This window comes from Canis lupus, chromosome 5 (assembly GCF_003254725.2).
Source record: "Canis lupus dingo isolate Sandy chromosome 5, ASM325472v2, whole genome shotgun sequence".
Taxonomy (NCBI): Eukaryota; Metazoa; Chordata; class Mammalia; order Carnivora; family Canidae; genus Canis; species Canis lupus.
In genome coordinates this window covers 1,327,814-1,341,486 of record NC_064247.1, presented here as the reverse complement: position 1 = coordinate 1,341,486, position 13,673 = coordinate 1,327,814, and the positions used below count along the sequence as shown (strand labels likewise).

At 57.4% G+C, this 13,673-nt stretch overlaps 1 protein-coding gene across 3 annotated transcripts in view; it reads right to left on the bottom strand.

Annotated features, from left to right (window-relative positions):
* Positions 1–2,197: 2,197 nt before the first annotated feature.
* Positions 2,198–13,673, bottom strand: part of IGSF9B (immunoglobulin superfamily member 9B) — a 56,516-nt gene continuing 45,040 nt past the window's right edge. For 2 of the 3 annotated variants that reach the window (XM_025464864.3, XM_025464865.3), the window contains exon 20: positions 2,198–12,581. In XM_025464864.3, the coding sequence (XP_025320649.1) occupies positions 12,373–12,581 (209 nt within the window). In that variant the 3' untranslated portion in view covers positions 2,198–12,372. The remainder of the gene's footprint in view (positions 12,582–13,673) is intronic. The other variant, XR_003143344.3, reaches the window with a different exon arrangement.

Genomic DNA, 13,673 nt, shown 5'->3' with positions numbered 1-13,673 from the left:
TGACGGAATGAGATGTGGAGGCCAGCTAATCCCCTCAAGTGGAAGGAAAGGCGTAATTCAAGCAGAGAGGAGTCACGGCACCTCCGACTCCCATAGTAACACTTCGCCCAGGGCCAGCCCCCCTTAGGGTGGGAGCTCAGTTAGACAAAGATGGAATCAAACAAAAAATTACCTTCATCCCGTAACTGAAAAGTCAGTGTGCCTTCCGGTTGCTCTCAGGCACTGTAAAGACATCTACGGAGTTAAAGAACTTTATTAGACCCTGAGCCGAGCCGTCCCGGTCAGTTTATGTGCAAGTGTTACCTTCCCAGAGAGGCCTGCTCGGGCTTAAACTGCAGCGACCCCCTCCCTCCATACTCCACCTGTCCCTTATCCTGCTCTATTTTTTGTTTCCCTAAAGCACTTATCACCTTATTATATTCTATGCAATTTCCTCATTGCGATAATTGCTTATGGTCTGTCTCCCCACCACCAGAACAGAAGCCCTAGAAGAAGGGAAACCTAGTCTGTTTTGCTCACGGATAGATTCCAGCTGAAGGGGGCAGCCCGGGTGGCTCAGCGGTTTAGCATCTACCTCCAGCCCAGGGCGTGATCCTGGAGACCCGGGATCGAGTCCTGCGTCGGGCTCCCTGCATGGAGCCTGCTTCTCCCTCTGTCTGTGTCTCTGTGTCTCTCATGAATAAATAAATAAAATATTTATTAAAAAAAAAGATTCCAGCTGAAGAGAACAGGGCCTCCCACATCCCGTACCCTCAGGACGTGTTTGCTCAGTGAGAGAGGAGTCCTTCCTTACTCTCCACACCTCAAATCCTTCCAGAATCAGCCTGAGTCACGAGTTTCAAATTTTAGGGTTAAATTAGGGAGACCCAAAGCCAGAGGTGAGATTAGAAAATATCGGAAAATACTTCCTAGGCATAAATAAAAATTAGGAAATAAACTTTTTTAGCAAATGTTTATTTATATCAAAATACAAAACATTTCTGAAGCAGAGTAATATTACATGAGGAGCAGTTAAATACTAAACTTCTTTTCATCAGTTTAACTTGCAACACTCCCAGGATACCTTCACTGGCTACGCATCTCGTCGTCGGATGTGCCCTTTTTCCTGTTTTTCGTTTGTTTGCTTATGCACGTGTTTGCTTGTTTTGATTTTTAACTCACTATAGGAACATGCGGTGTTACTGGAGATAAGTTGGTTAGTATCCGGCAAGCCTGAAAGTACCAGCGAGTGGAGCCTGGCATGGCAGCTGGAGCCAACGCAGGCTGCAGATAGATCCTCTCCCTAATTGAATTCAGGGCGTCACTCGGTTTTTTTAACTGGCGAGAGTCTAAGGCCAAAGGAGTCCTTGGTAGCTAGGGCAGGCTTTATTGCTTAGGGCCGAGGGCGGGCGTGGCTGAGGGGTGGTCTCAAGCCAGGTCTTCTTTGCGGATGGGGAAGGGGTAGGACAGCCAATCAGAGCCCATTGGAGGGGCAGCAGCTCGAACAGGCCGGGGCCTGGGATGGAGGTCAAGGAACCCTGCCCGAGGAGCCCCCTTCCCCAAGAGGACAAGCCAGAGCTGGAGAGAGGAATGCTTCCTCCCTGCCTCGGCAGCCCGGGATCCGGTGGCCGGAGCGCCTGCCTCTTGGATGGGCTCTTCATAGATGCTTAGCATTTGGAGATTTTGAGGGAAAAGCACCTGGTTAAGAGTGGCTGTTTCCATACACCCCCTTTCCCTGACGGAGGGGAGAGGGAAGGACAGGAAATAGGGGAGAGGAGATGCTCCCCCTTTCATTACAGCCAGCCCCCTCCCCGAGCCAACCTGGGTCTCCCTTTCAGACCCCCGGGGAACGCATTTGCTTTGGCATTGTGCACCTGTAAGCACACGCACACGCACACATGTACACACCCACACATACACAAATGCCTCGTTTCCCTTCAGTCTACTCAGGAGGCAGCACGGTGTCCCATCTTCACCAGGATCCTCTGCTCCCAGGCGTCCCCGTGGCCCCCAGGTCCTCGAGACCCGGCCCCAGGCTTGGCACAGGCTGGCATCCACCCCCAGGCTTTTGAGAAGAGGGTGAGAGAGCAGGAAGCTACCAGAGACCGGCCGTACAGAGTGTAAGTATGTCCACATAAGGCTTTGGTACAGCACCGATTTAATGTTCTTACAGTTTGACTTCTAAATCGTCTCTTAGAAGGAAAAAAAAAAAAAAAGCTTACTGAAAAAATAGTGTTTTTATTTACTTTTGAGTTACATACCTGAAGTTCAAAAAGTAAGCCTCTAGTTGCCATTCAAATCCACACGTAAAGGTGTTCTGTGTGCAGCTGTACAATTTGTTGGTTTGTCTTTAATAATTAACCAAAGTCCGCCAACCAAAGCCGTGAAGTCAGCTGCCCGTGATAACTGACTTTCACCAGCCCGTACACAAAGAAAAGAGAGGGAGAGAACACAAAGGCCACCCCCATGTCTCCCACCCCCAACCCCCAGGGAGAAAAGAAATTAGAGAGAAGACAAAATACAGCAAGGATTTAAGGAACCAGTGGGACGAAGGAGGTTCAGTCCAGCTGGCCTCTTCAGGAACAGCACCATAGAGCACCCTAGCGCGGTTATGTGGTTAATACTTGACATTCAAGAATGGAAACGAGGTTTGAATGGTGTCCCGAGAAGACCCGGCATGGGTGGGGCGTGGCTCCCAAAGAAAGCTGAAGAAGGGAAAGAAAGAGGGTGAAGTGAGAGCAAGAGCTCCCGTGACGGAACTGATGGTCGCATCCAGACTCGCCAGGAAAGGACTGGGAGGCTACCGGGCGTCTGGAGGCTGGGGGCCTCGGGGAGGGAGCCCCGGGAGCCCCACCCGGTCCGCGGACCCCGGGGAGACGGGGAAGGAAGTCACACCCCATGGCCTCCAGGTGTGCGGTGGAAGACGTGCCCAGGATGCAGCATCTGTCCTGGCGGCAGAGAGGACGCTGCACCTGCAGGGCGCCCCCCCCCCCACAAGAAGCAGGTCGGGGCTGCGCAAAGGGGGCGGCGGCCGAAAGCCCACACCACCCGGCCAGCCCCGCAGACGGCGGCGTGGAAGGGACGTCCGAGGGGCAGGTCAAGACCCTTGGAGACCGGTAAGCGGAGCTTCCCACTGCTCTTCTTCCCTGCCGCACCATTCCGCCCAGGGCTCCAGCAGCCGAGACCCTTCCAGAAGCGCCCCCGCCCAGCCCGTTCGCTCAGCAGTCGGTATGGAGGCCTGTCCTGCTCCCCCCACTCCGGACATCGGACATCGCAGGCCGCCAGCAGGGGCATCTCCAGCGGAGGAGCCCCCCCCACAGCTGATGACAAAGGGGGGAAGCCTGTGACCCCCACAGTCCCGGACCCGTCTGCTCCCAGCCCTTGCCCCGTCCAGCAGCCAGAGGCAGCACAAGTCCAACAACTCCCCGGGGTCCGCCGCCAGCCGCCAGCCGAAAAGCCAAACTGCAGTATCCCTCCTACCGAGGGCCAAGGAGGGGGGGGCCAAGGAGCGTGGCTCCCAGCGCGGGCCACGGGCCTCCTCCGAGCACCCATCACCAACCGGCCCCACTAACCGACAGGCCCCAGACAGGAACTTCTGCCTACTCCATATAGAACCAGATCTCAACCCATTTTGCTCCGTGGGACTTTGTAGAAGGCTGGCTCTTCAGAGAGCCTGGAACCCTACCCCGGGCGCTCTCCCTCCCCGCTCCGCTGTCTGCCTTTCACCTCTCTCTGAGGGCCGACGGCCAGGACCGTGGAAAGGGCCGAAGTGAGTATCCGATCCCCTCCAAGCACCACAATTTCAAGGGGGACCCACGTCCCTTGTCTTCATTTTTCCTTCCATACATGAAAGAGTCCAACTGGAGGTTAGAGAATGAAATGGGAATGTGGCCAGTGACTTTTGACCTTGTAACTCTGATGCTGCTGAGGATTCTAAGCTTTGAGTATAATGTGGGAAGAAGTAAGTTTTAGAGCGACTGTAGATCTACGGAGGGTACTACTATCTCTCTGAGAGGCCTGGGATGCTAAAGTGATTTATTCTGCTGGTCGCGTGAGTACCAGAAATGGGACAGAGTCTACGGAGAAAGAAGGGATGACCACTTTAAGAGCCAAAACAAAACAAAACAAAACCAATAATGGGAAGCCCTCATTGTGTGGAGGCTTGGATGGGTTGAAAGGGGTTAGGTCGCGAGCTGGGAAGGGACATAGAATGTGCTGCTTTGTCTCTTGCCCAGCCTCCCTGAAAAACCTTACTAAGAAACATCTGGCTATATCCTCCTTTGGCCTCCTGGAAGACTGCAGAAAAAGTTGGTCAAGGATGGACACGACGGCCAACTGGACTCAGTGTTAGCGCCCTTCCAGTACTGTCTGGACAAAGCCCATTTTCCTTCGGTGTCCTTAGAAAATGAGAAGTGTTTTGAGCAAGTACTCCCGGGGCCTCTAGGACAGTGCCTGAGTGGACGGCAAAGCCCCATAAGGTTTACACTGTTGGGGCAGTAGGGTCAGGAGTCAGGCTCAAGCTCTACCCCAACCTACTCTTCCCATAATATCCCCAAATGGTAAAGAGAGCTCCTACTGGTGGCCGAAGCATCGGAGTCCTTCTAATGATCAAACTCCGTTAAGACAGAAACTCTGGGACAACACGACACTTTGGTTGGGGAGGAAGGGTTAGTATTGCCTTTTTTTAGTTGACAAGAAGGATGAGAGCAGAAAAGGCTGCAGGCACACGTCTCTCCTGGCTGCCTGTACCATCTGGCCCTTTCCCAGCTTCAAACACATCACTCTGAGCTCTGGCAAGTCAGAAGGAAAAGCTAGCACCCAAGAGACAATTGCTGAGGCTGCAAGGTGCACAGCCCTTGCAGCGTATGTGAGGTCTTGAATTCTCAAGGAGGTATTCTTCAGGCCGCACAAAGTTTCCTGCGCCAGTGCAAGTGAGCTCCCGCTCTCCAAAATCTCCAATTCTGGGCCAAGTTCGTCCAGTGTGGTGATGTTTGGCTCTGTTAAGTTCCCAGGGAGCAGGAGGTTCCACCCAGCCCCATCCTCCCCGTCACGCCCAGAGTGCTTCTCCCGCACCTCATCCTCCACTCCGTGTCCCAGGACTCGACCACCCTATTTCCAGTGACACCGTATTTTTCCGATCAAAATAATAACTCTAAGAACGCATATAAGACATGTTTATATTAGATATATCACATTCACACTGGTTCCAAGAATCTGCAGCAAGAATGACCCGGGTATTCGTCTCCAGGCCTGAGCCCGTGCAGGCGGCCTGGACAAGCTGTCTCGAGGCGCCTCCCTCCCGCTACCACACCGTCCGAGAGCGCGCGGGTCAAGGTGCTGTAACCTAGGTGCTGTCAGCCCGCAGGGAACCCTAGCCTCCTTCCTAATGCCGCTGAGCCGGGTTCCTTCAGAGGAGCCGGGTACCAACCCCTGGCAACAGGAGGGCAGACTCACAGTCGTCACTCTCCGTCCTCACCGCAGTAGGCACCGTGCCAACGTGTTCGAGCCTCAGTGTCCTTCCCCGAATCCCGGTTCCTTGGGGCCATCAGATCCGGCAGCTTCCCACAACCCTCGGCTCACTTGTCCTTTCCGCAAGTCGATCATTCGTTTTGCTATTTTTTTTTTTTTAATCTTCCTGTACGCACATTCCCATCCGGAAGACCCCAGCAACTCTAGGCAGAGAGCGTCTCAGGGGAAGAGCGGCATGGAGGGAGGACGGGGGAGGTGGGGGCATCAAGGCATGAGCTCGTATTCCAGGCCACCTGGGCAAGGCGGTCCGGCTCAAGACGTCTCTAAGCACAGGTACAAAAATAAAGCAAACTATGACTTCATATAGATATATAGATATATAGATAAGCTAGCTAGCTAGACTTTATATAGGCTTTCTGTATATTTATATATGTGCGCCCAGGGCGTGAGCCCCACTCCTCCTGCCCAGCTTGAGTCTCCTGTCCTCCCGCTTCCCACTCCCCAGATGCCCCACTTGCCTGAAGCCTCCCACTCCTGACTACTGCATCTGATCCTTGCACCCACCCACCCATTACATAAGTTCCCTCTCTCCTTAAAATAGAACAAATTATATGCACTTATATAATTTTATATACAATCTCCATAAAAAATACACTAAGGATGGTGTGTCACTAATTTCACCCTCCTACCTACACAGAAGTTGCCTATCAAAGAGTCAACCAAAGAGGGGGTCGTCCGGGCCTGATGCTCCTCAGGCAAATTAGTTGTGTCCTTATAAACCTCTAGACACACACACACACACACACACACACACACCTCAAACCACAAACACACCCCACACCGCACGCACCACAAACCACACACCCACATACGGCAAAGACGCCAGACACAAACACCCACGTACCCCATACACGCACACCACACTCACATACACACACCACAAACACGCCAAACACAAACACCTACATCACACAACACAACAGCACACACTCCCCAAACACCACATACACACCACGCCCACACACTCTCACACGCAAACCCCAGTCTCGCACCCACACGGCGCACACACGTTCTCACTTCCTGAGCCCAGGAAAGGAGCACAGACTAGACAGCTGGCGGGGGCCGGAGAACCAGGGAGACGACCCCGCAACTTAGAGGGACGGGGGAGACGGCCCCGTTCCTGGCCCAGGTAGGCCGCTGTCCACTGACAGACCTCTCTGCTCGCATGGGCAGTGAATACGCACTGACAAAGCGACTGGCAACTGCCTTCCACGGACTACAAGATGCCCATGAGGAGGTCTATTCCCCTCTATCAGAAATGAGGTTTCAAGGATGCCCTAAGCCAAAAGGAAGCACAAAGCCTCGAAGCCCTCATCGCCCACGAGGAGGGTCTGCACTTGCCCCTTCCACCTAATATGTGAAAACCCCAAAAACATGCTTGCAGTGTTTCTAAGGCTGAAAATGTAAATCCCGCCCCCCCCAGCCCAACCCATCTCCCCTCCCAGATTCCCTTCCCCACCCAACCGTCTCCCCATCTGTAAACCATGCACAAATTTAAGATCCCTGGAGCCGTAAAGAAGTGGGGTAAGGAAGGAAAGGCCTAGCTGGTGTGTATATGGGGTGGAGGTGGAGAGCTTGCCCTAGTTCCTAAAATAAATCCAGGAAATCCAGTGCCAGGGATAGGTGGGGACGGTGAAGCACATTCCTTCGAGACCAAAAGGAACAACAGGCCAAGACAGCCATCCACGTCCCCATCCAGCGGGATGGGAAAGGCAAACAGCCAAGGTACCGGGGACAGGAACTGAGCCTCTGCACCCCCCTCACTCCCCAACCTAAGTCTCCCCAGCCAGGGGTCCAGAGCTGCCCATTACGTCTTCAACAACCCCAACTACTACTACCGACCCATGACAGAAGAGAATACCTAAGTGAGTTCGACTGCTGGCTGCCATCCTAGCAAGGGATTTATTAACAGAGATCCTCCAACTCTCCCTTCCATAAGGTGTGGCAGGCCATTAAGGATATTTGCACTGATACTTCAGTTTTCTTTATCCTACCCAGAAACCCTTGGGGTAAGGTCTGGGGCAGGGGGCGGGGAGGGGCATGTCTTTGGATCAGATCTATTAGGAATTATTTGATCAGCTCAAAATGAGGTTGTGAAACCACTTCCAAAACACAGAACATGTGGTGAGGACATTCTATTTGTTCACGACTTATTTGAAAACTACGGACGGGGGCGGGGGGGGGCAGAAAAAAAGCCCTAGAGCAGCATGATTTCACCACCAATCAGAAGGATGGGGGGTAATGGGGACCCCCCCACCTCCCTAACCGAACGTCAAGGTGCCAGGAGGGCTGGCGTCCCACCTGGGCTTGATTTTTATGGACTTCTTCTAAAGAAGAGATTTTTCATTCTGCCTCTCGATGTGAGAGGAAGCCGGGCTGCGGACTCGGAGAGGACAGAGGAAGGGCCGGTCTCGTTTGTCCTTCGATGCCAGACTCTGGCCTCACGCCGTCGAAGGAGGAGAAAGTGAGAACGAGACCTCCAGGTCTGGAGCCACTGTGTGGCTTCACGGTCCAAAGGCAGCCTCTGTGCTCAAGAAGAAAAGGGGACAGGTGCACCAGCCACCACCACCCCCCCACCCCCGTCCTCCTCCACAAGCAACCGCGTCTTCCGATCACGGGAGAGAGGGGAGGGAAAAGGCCGCCCGACGCTCCCGCTTAGGAAAACGAGCACACGAAGCTCATGAGAACGAGTCTTCCTTCTCCCCCGACACAGAGCTGGCGATCCGACGGGGCTCTCAGGACAAATCTCCTAGCTCCGGGCCTGAGCAACCCCGGAAAGCAGACGGATGAAGTTGAAGGACATCACAGAGGATATGACCGCGTTTGGCTCGGGCACTTCGTGTTATAGGCTAATTCTAGGAGACGCGAGGGAGGCCAGCTAAGGACGCGAGACCCGTCCCGAGAGCCAGGCTGGGCCGCTGGGCCGAGACCCTGCTCCTCAGTCCGTCTTCAACGGCTCCATCACCCTCCCACCCTGTCCCCCAAACCATCCTTGCTGCCACCACTCCCCAGCCTGCCCCGCCCCGGGCAATGGCGCGTCTTTGCTTTCTTGGGATGACCCCCATCCCTACCCAACTTGTACATGGTACCCTTAGGGGTAAGTTGCCACATGCTGCAAACAGAAAGGTAAGGCTTGATGTTCCCCATCCTGCCTTGGCCTCACTATCACATCTCAGGGTCCCCACCGCCTCCCATGGGATTGACCTCGCCCTCCATCCCCCTTCCGGCCTTACAGACCCTGCACAAAAGCTCTGACCTCCTTTCTGTGCTCCCCCTCTCTGACTCCCGCTCCTGAAACACCCCACCCCGCCAAGTCCTTTATTCACCTTAGATCCGGACCATCCCCCCCAGAGCAACAAGGGCGGCCCCTGGGGCTCCAAGCATCCGGCCTGCCCAAGCCTGCCTCCCTGTGTCCTACAGAGGACATGACATGATGGCAGGGCGGGCCAGGAGGGCGGATGAAGACGCGCGCTCTTCCCCGCTCCCGCCCTCTCTACCCTTTGACTCTTTCCGACTGCTCCCCAGCGACCCGTGAGGGTGCCCCAAAGCTCCTCTACATGCAAGCAAAGCAAGCCCGAGATTAACCATTAGCTTCTCTTTTCTTATGTTTCTACATAGTAATAAAACGTACTTTATGTACAATTCTCCCCCCAGCCCACCCCAACCCCCCAGAAGGCTTTCTAACAAAACTGGAAGAAACAGCTGCAGCCACGCACACCTCGGCCCTGGATTCTAATCCCGGGGAGGGGCAAAGTCGCCCTGACGTTTTTTTGTGAAGTCTGTTTCTCCCTTGAAGCTACTGTTTTGTCAACTCAGCAAAAACAACAAAACGAAAACGAGGTAAAAAACAAGAACCAAGCTAGTCAGGAAATTTCACATCTGAACCCTACCCGGTTTCCTCTGCATAAAAAGGCCACAGGAAAACAACTGGAATCGACACGACTCTATAAATATTTTAGATCCCAAACCAAAATAAAGACGAGAGAGCATTGAGAAGTGTCAGTGGTCACCCACCCCTGCCTGAGAGGCCCCGGCGCACGGCCGCCGGGCACAGGCCCTTCACAGCAGCCTCCCTCTGGAGAAAGGGGACCCTCCAGGGGCCTCGAGCGCCGGCCCCCGGGTCAGGGAGGAGGCAGGCAGGGCTCCCCGCATGGGCCCCACTGGGCCCCGGACGCCTACCCGCATGCAGGGCCCCACACGAGCCACGGAGCCATGCCGGAGCCGCGCCATGTGGTCAGCGGGCTTCCGAGATCCAGGATCCGATTCCTCCTCCTTGCTAGTCCCCCCCCCCCGCCCCCGCGCTGTCAGCCTGAGCCCCTCAGGACCCATGGCCCCCGTCCTGCTGCACGAGCCCCCGGCCCCCGAGGCAGTCCCGGGGCTCAGTCAGGCGCAGGCGGGAACCCGGGATGCAAGGCATGGGCTTTTGTGGGGCTGCCTCCCCGCGAAGGCACCAGGCCTGGAAGGGAGGGGTCTGGGGGGTGTCTGCTGGCCCCGCGGTGGGGCACGAGGTGGTGGGAGCTCAAGAGGGTGCACTGCGATTGCCAGTGGGGAGGAGAGGACAGTGGGCCCTAGCGATGACGACGGCCCCGTCATGCACACGCGGGCACACACCCCGCATGGAAGCATGTGCCCATGGCCCCTTTACCCTCCGTCGCGTGGACGGGGGGACGGCGCCCAAAGGGCCGGGAGAGCCCCAGGTGCAGGGGGCCGCCGGCCTTCCAGGACACGGCCGCGGGAGGACGGGAGGCTGCGGCCGTGAAGAGCCGTGTGGTGTCCCTCCCCCAGCCTGGGGACGCAAGCAGAGCCCAAGCATTTGGTCTGATGTGCCGAGGTAAGGGCCCCGCCAGAGGCAGGGAAGACAGGAGTCAGCACCGTGGAAGCTCCGAGACCGCCTGGGGTGGGCCCTTGACCGGGAGCCGGGAGCCGTAGCCAGGGGGGCCCCGAGGGTGCCCCGAAGAGCCTATGCCCCCCCACCTCCTCCTCTTCCTTTCCACGCTTGGGACCTAGAATTCGAGCACAGCGCCCAGGAAGGGCCCCCCCCACCCTAAGGTCCCACGGATCACACCCCCACATTTCAGCCGGGATCCGCCCGGTCGGCACGCACCCCGCGCACCAGGACAGGCTGCAAGTGACCCAGCGGGAGACCCGCGACCGCTCCCTGCACGCCCGGGCGGAGGTAGAGCTGCCCTGGGGCGCCAGGCGGAGGCCCGGCCTCTGCCCCTCCTCACCCTGGCCGGGTGGTCCCGGATGCCCGAGGCCCAGGGCAGGGAGCACAGAGGGTCCCCAGGGTGAGGCCCTCCCCCTCCGCCTCCCCACCCTCGGGTGACCCGTGGCTGGGGACGTGGAGACCCCCAAGACGGAGTCGGGCCCCACTGGCGGGGCGACAGGACGGAAGCACCAGAGCTTGTGCGGCAGAGAAGAACCGACCCTAAGATGGGGCTCCCAGCGAGGCGCCGCTCCCCAGCCCTCGGGGCCTCCCCCTGCGCCGCTCTCCTGCTAGCAACTGTGCGGAGCCTCTGGCGCTTTGACCAGGCGGCAGCCACACAGGTGGCGGGGAGAGGCAGGTGCCCGGAGCCGCCAGGACCAGAGCACCAGGAGGAGACCCGTCGAGGACCCGCAGCACCTTTATCCCCAGGCGGCCAGAGCACGGGCCCCACGGAGCGGGGCACTGCCCGGCAGCACCACCATCCACCATCGCACTGGGACACAGACGCACCCTCAGGCAGGGCAACACGGCCTCACAGGCGCTTCTGCTGCTAACGCTGTGAACTAGGACGAGATTGTGGCAGAAAAGGTCGGAGCCCAGGCCCCGGCCCACCTCCCCTTCCAGCTCCACCCCTGCCTCAGCCGGTTCCTGTAAATGAATCCAGGGGACGGCAGGGGGCCCAGCGTGCCCCCAGGACCGGGAATCTGGGCCGCTCCCTTTGCCTGGCCTGACCCGACCCGACCCGACCCGACCCAGCAGCTGAACCCCGGGCCGAGAGGAGCCCGCAGGCAGCACGCGGGGAGGCGGGAGGAGCCGCAGGCGGGCCCGCAAGTGGCAATTACTCAATCTGGGGAATTAGCTCCCACAAAAGGAAAGGAGGGATCCAATCCTCCACTCGGGAGGGCGCTGAGCCGAGCAGGATATAAATAGAGCCGCGGCAGCTCAGGGCTCAGCACCGGGGCCGCAGGACGGGGGGCTGCGGGGGGGCCGCCTCGCTGCTGAGCAGCCCCCGCTGCGTGGCCTGAGCCGGGCCCAAGGCTCGGGTTTAGCTGTGCGGTAGCCCAGCCGCGGCCCCTCCGTGCTCGGGGAGTTCAGGGGAGGAGGCCCGGCTCCTGGCTGCGGGGGGACGCCCGCTGGCCCTGCGGGTCCCCCCCACGGACCCCACGCCTTCGCCGCGCTCCTCCTCCTTCCTCCACTGACCACAGAAATAAACAGCACTTTGCTTCAATGTACATATATATACATAGAGAGGCCCACAAACTACATACGATGCATTTGTATCTATATCTATGTATATGTAGATTCGGAAGAGGGGAGGGGAGCCCAGCCCTCCTCCAGGACCCGAACACCCCACAGAGCGGAGAGCAGTAAGAGCCATCGCTTTCCCTTCCTCGCTCCCAAGGGATCTGCGGAGGCGGAAACATCCCGCCGCCGCCGGAGAGCCAAGGGGGGCAAGGCGGGTCCCTCCCTGACCCCTGTTGGCTTCCTAATCGCTCCCACGAGCCCCGGCCCTCTGTCCTCACGGCGACGCCGCCGGCCAGGCCGCGGGGGAAGCAGCCCCCCAGCCGCCCCCCTGCCGGCACACCCCGGCCCCCTCCCCGGCCCCTCAGCCCAGCGCCGCCGCGACGCCGCTCTGGGACCGCTCAGCGCTCGTGGCGTCACAGCAAGGTGGCGTGGCCGGGGTCGTCGTGATCCACGCTGTTGAGAATCGCCGTCTGGTCTTCCGGGAGCTGGCGGTGGCACAGGTCTGAGAGGCGGGCAAAGGGGTCAGGCCGAGAATGTCTCTTCTTCTTTCGGAGGCAGACGGCTTCATCGGGCCACAGAACCTGGGAGTCTGGAAGCTGCTGAGCCTGGGAGGCAGGACCGTCTAGGGAGGAGGGAACAGGTGCAGCAAACAAACAGGAAGAAAATAAAGTGGGTGAAAGGGAAGACAGTAACCCCACGCACTCACCTCTTCCATCCGCGGAGACTCACACCCCGGGCTTTCTAGCAGGACGAGACTCATCAGCGTAGCCGGGCCGGGGGTGACCGCAGCAGACAACCCCGTCGTCACCACCAGTGACCCCTCAGCCCCTTGTGGTGCAGCCAGGGCTGGGGGCCCTGTGGCCGAGGGGGTCCTTGCTGGGCACCAATGACCCGCATCCACTCCCCTGGGTGCACGGAGAGCGGAGGGAAGCAGGATGCGCCCAGTCCACCGGCACTTATCTTTTATGTAATATTAAATGTTTTGATTTAAAACCTGTTATCTAGTATTTTAACTTTTATCAGAGTAATATCGATATTTCTCCTTCCATGCCTCCCAGGTACCAAGCATCATTGTAGGAGCTGGGGATTGGGGCTTCCAAGGATGGGTGGACCTCAACACGTGCTGTCACCCCCCGCCCCACAGCAGTGATGGACTCTACCCAAGACTTCAATCCTTGCCGTAGAGCCAGGCGAGGCCCTTCCTAGACGCCAGGGCCACCACGCTGCCTCGTGGCTCTTCTGCAGATACGGCAGTAAAGGGCTGGGTTTCTAGAAAATTATACTTTAGTGTGGACTTAAAAAATACAGAAATAAAATTTCCAGATCCTGAAAGTCCTACAAAGAAAGATGAAAAGAAGGCCACGTGAGAGCAAATGACTAAGCACGGTCCTGGGGTGCCTGGGTGGCTCGGTGAGTTAGCGTCTGCCTTCAGCTCAGGGCGTGATCTCAGGGGTCCCGGGATCAAGCCCCACCTCAGGCTCCCTGCTTGGCAGGCAGCCTGCTTCTCCCTCTCACTCGTTCTCTCTCTCTCTCAAGTAAAGGACTAAAATCTTAAAAAATAAACCAAAAAATAAAGTATGGTTCTACTCTTGAAAGGCCGACGAGCTTTCTGAAGCCCCAAGGGAGGAGTTTCCCAAAAGAAGGAGGATGGGCGAAAGTGAGACCCATGGCTGATGAGCCAACTGCCACATTTCAGAGACGGACGGAAGGAAGG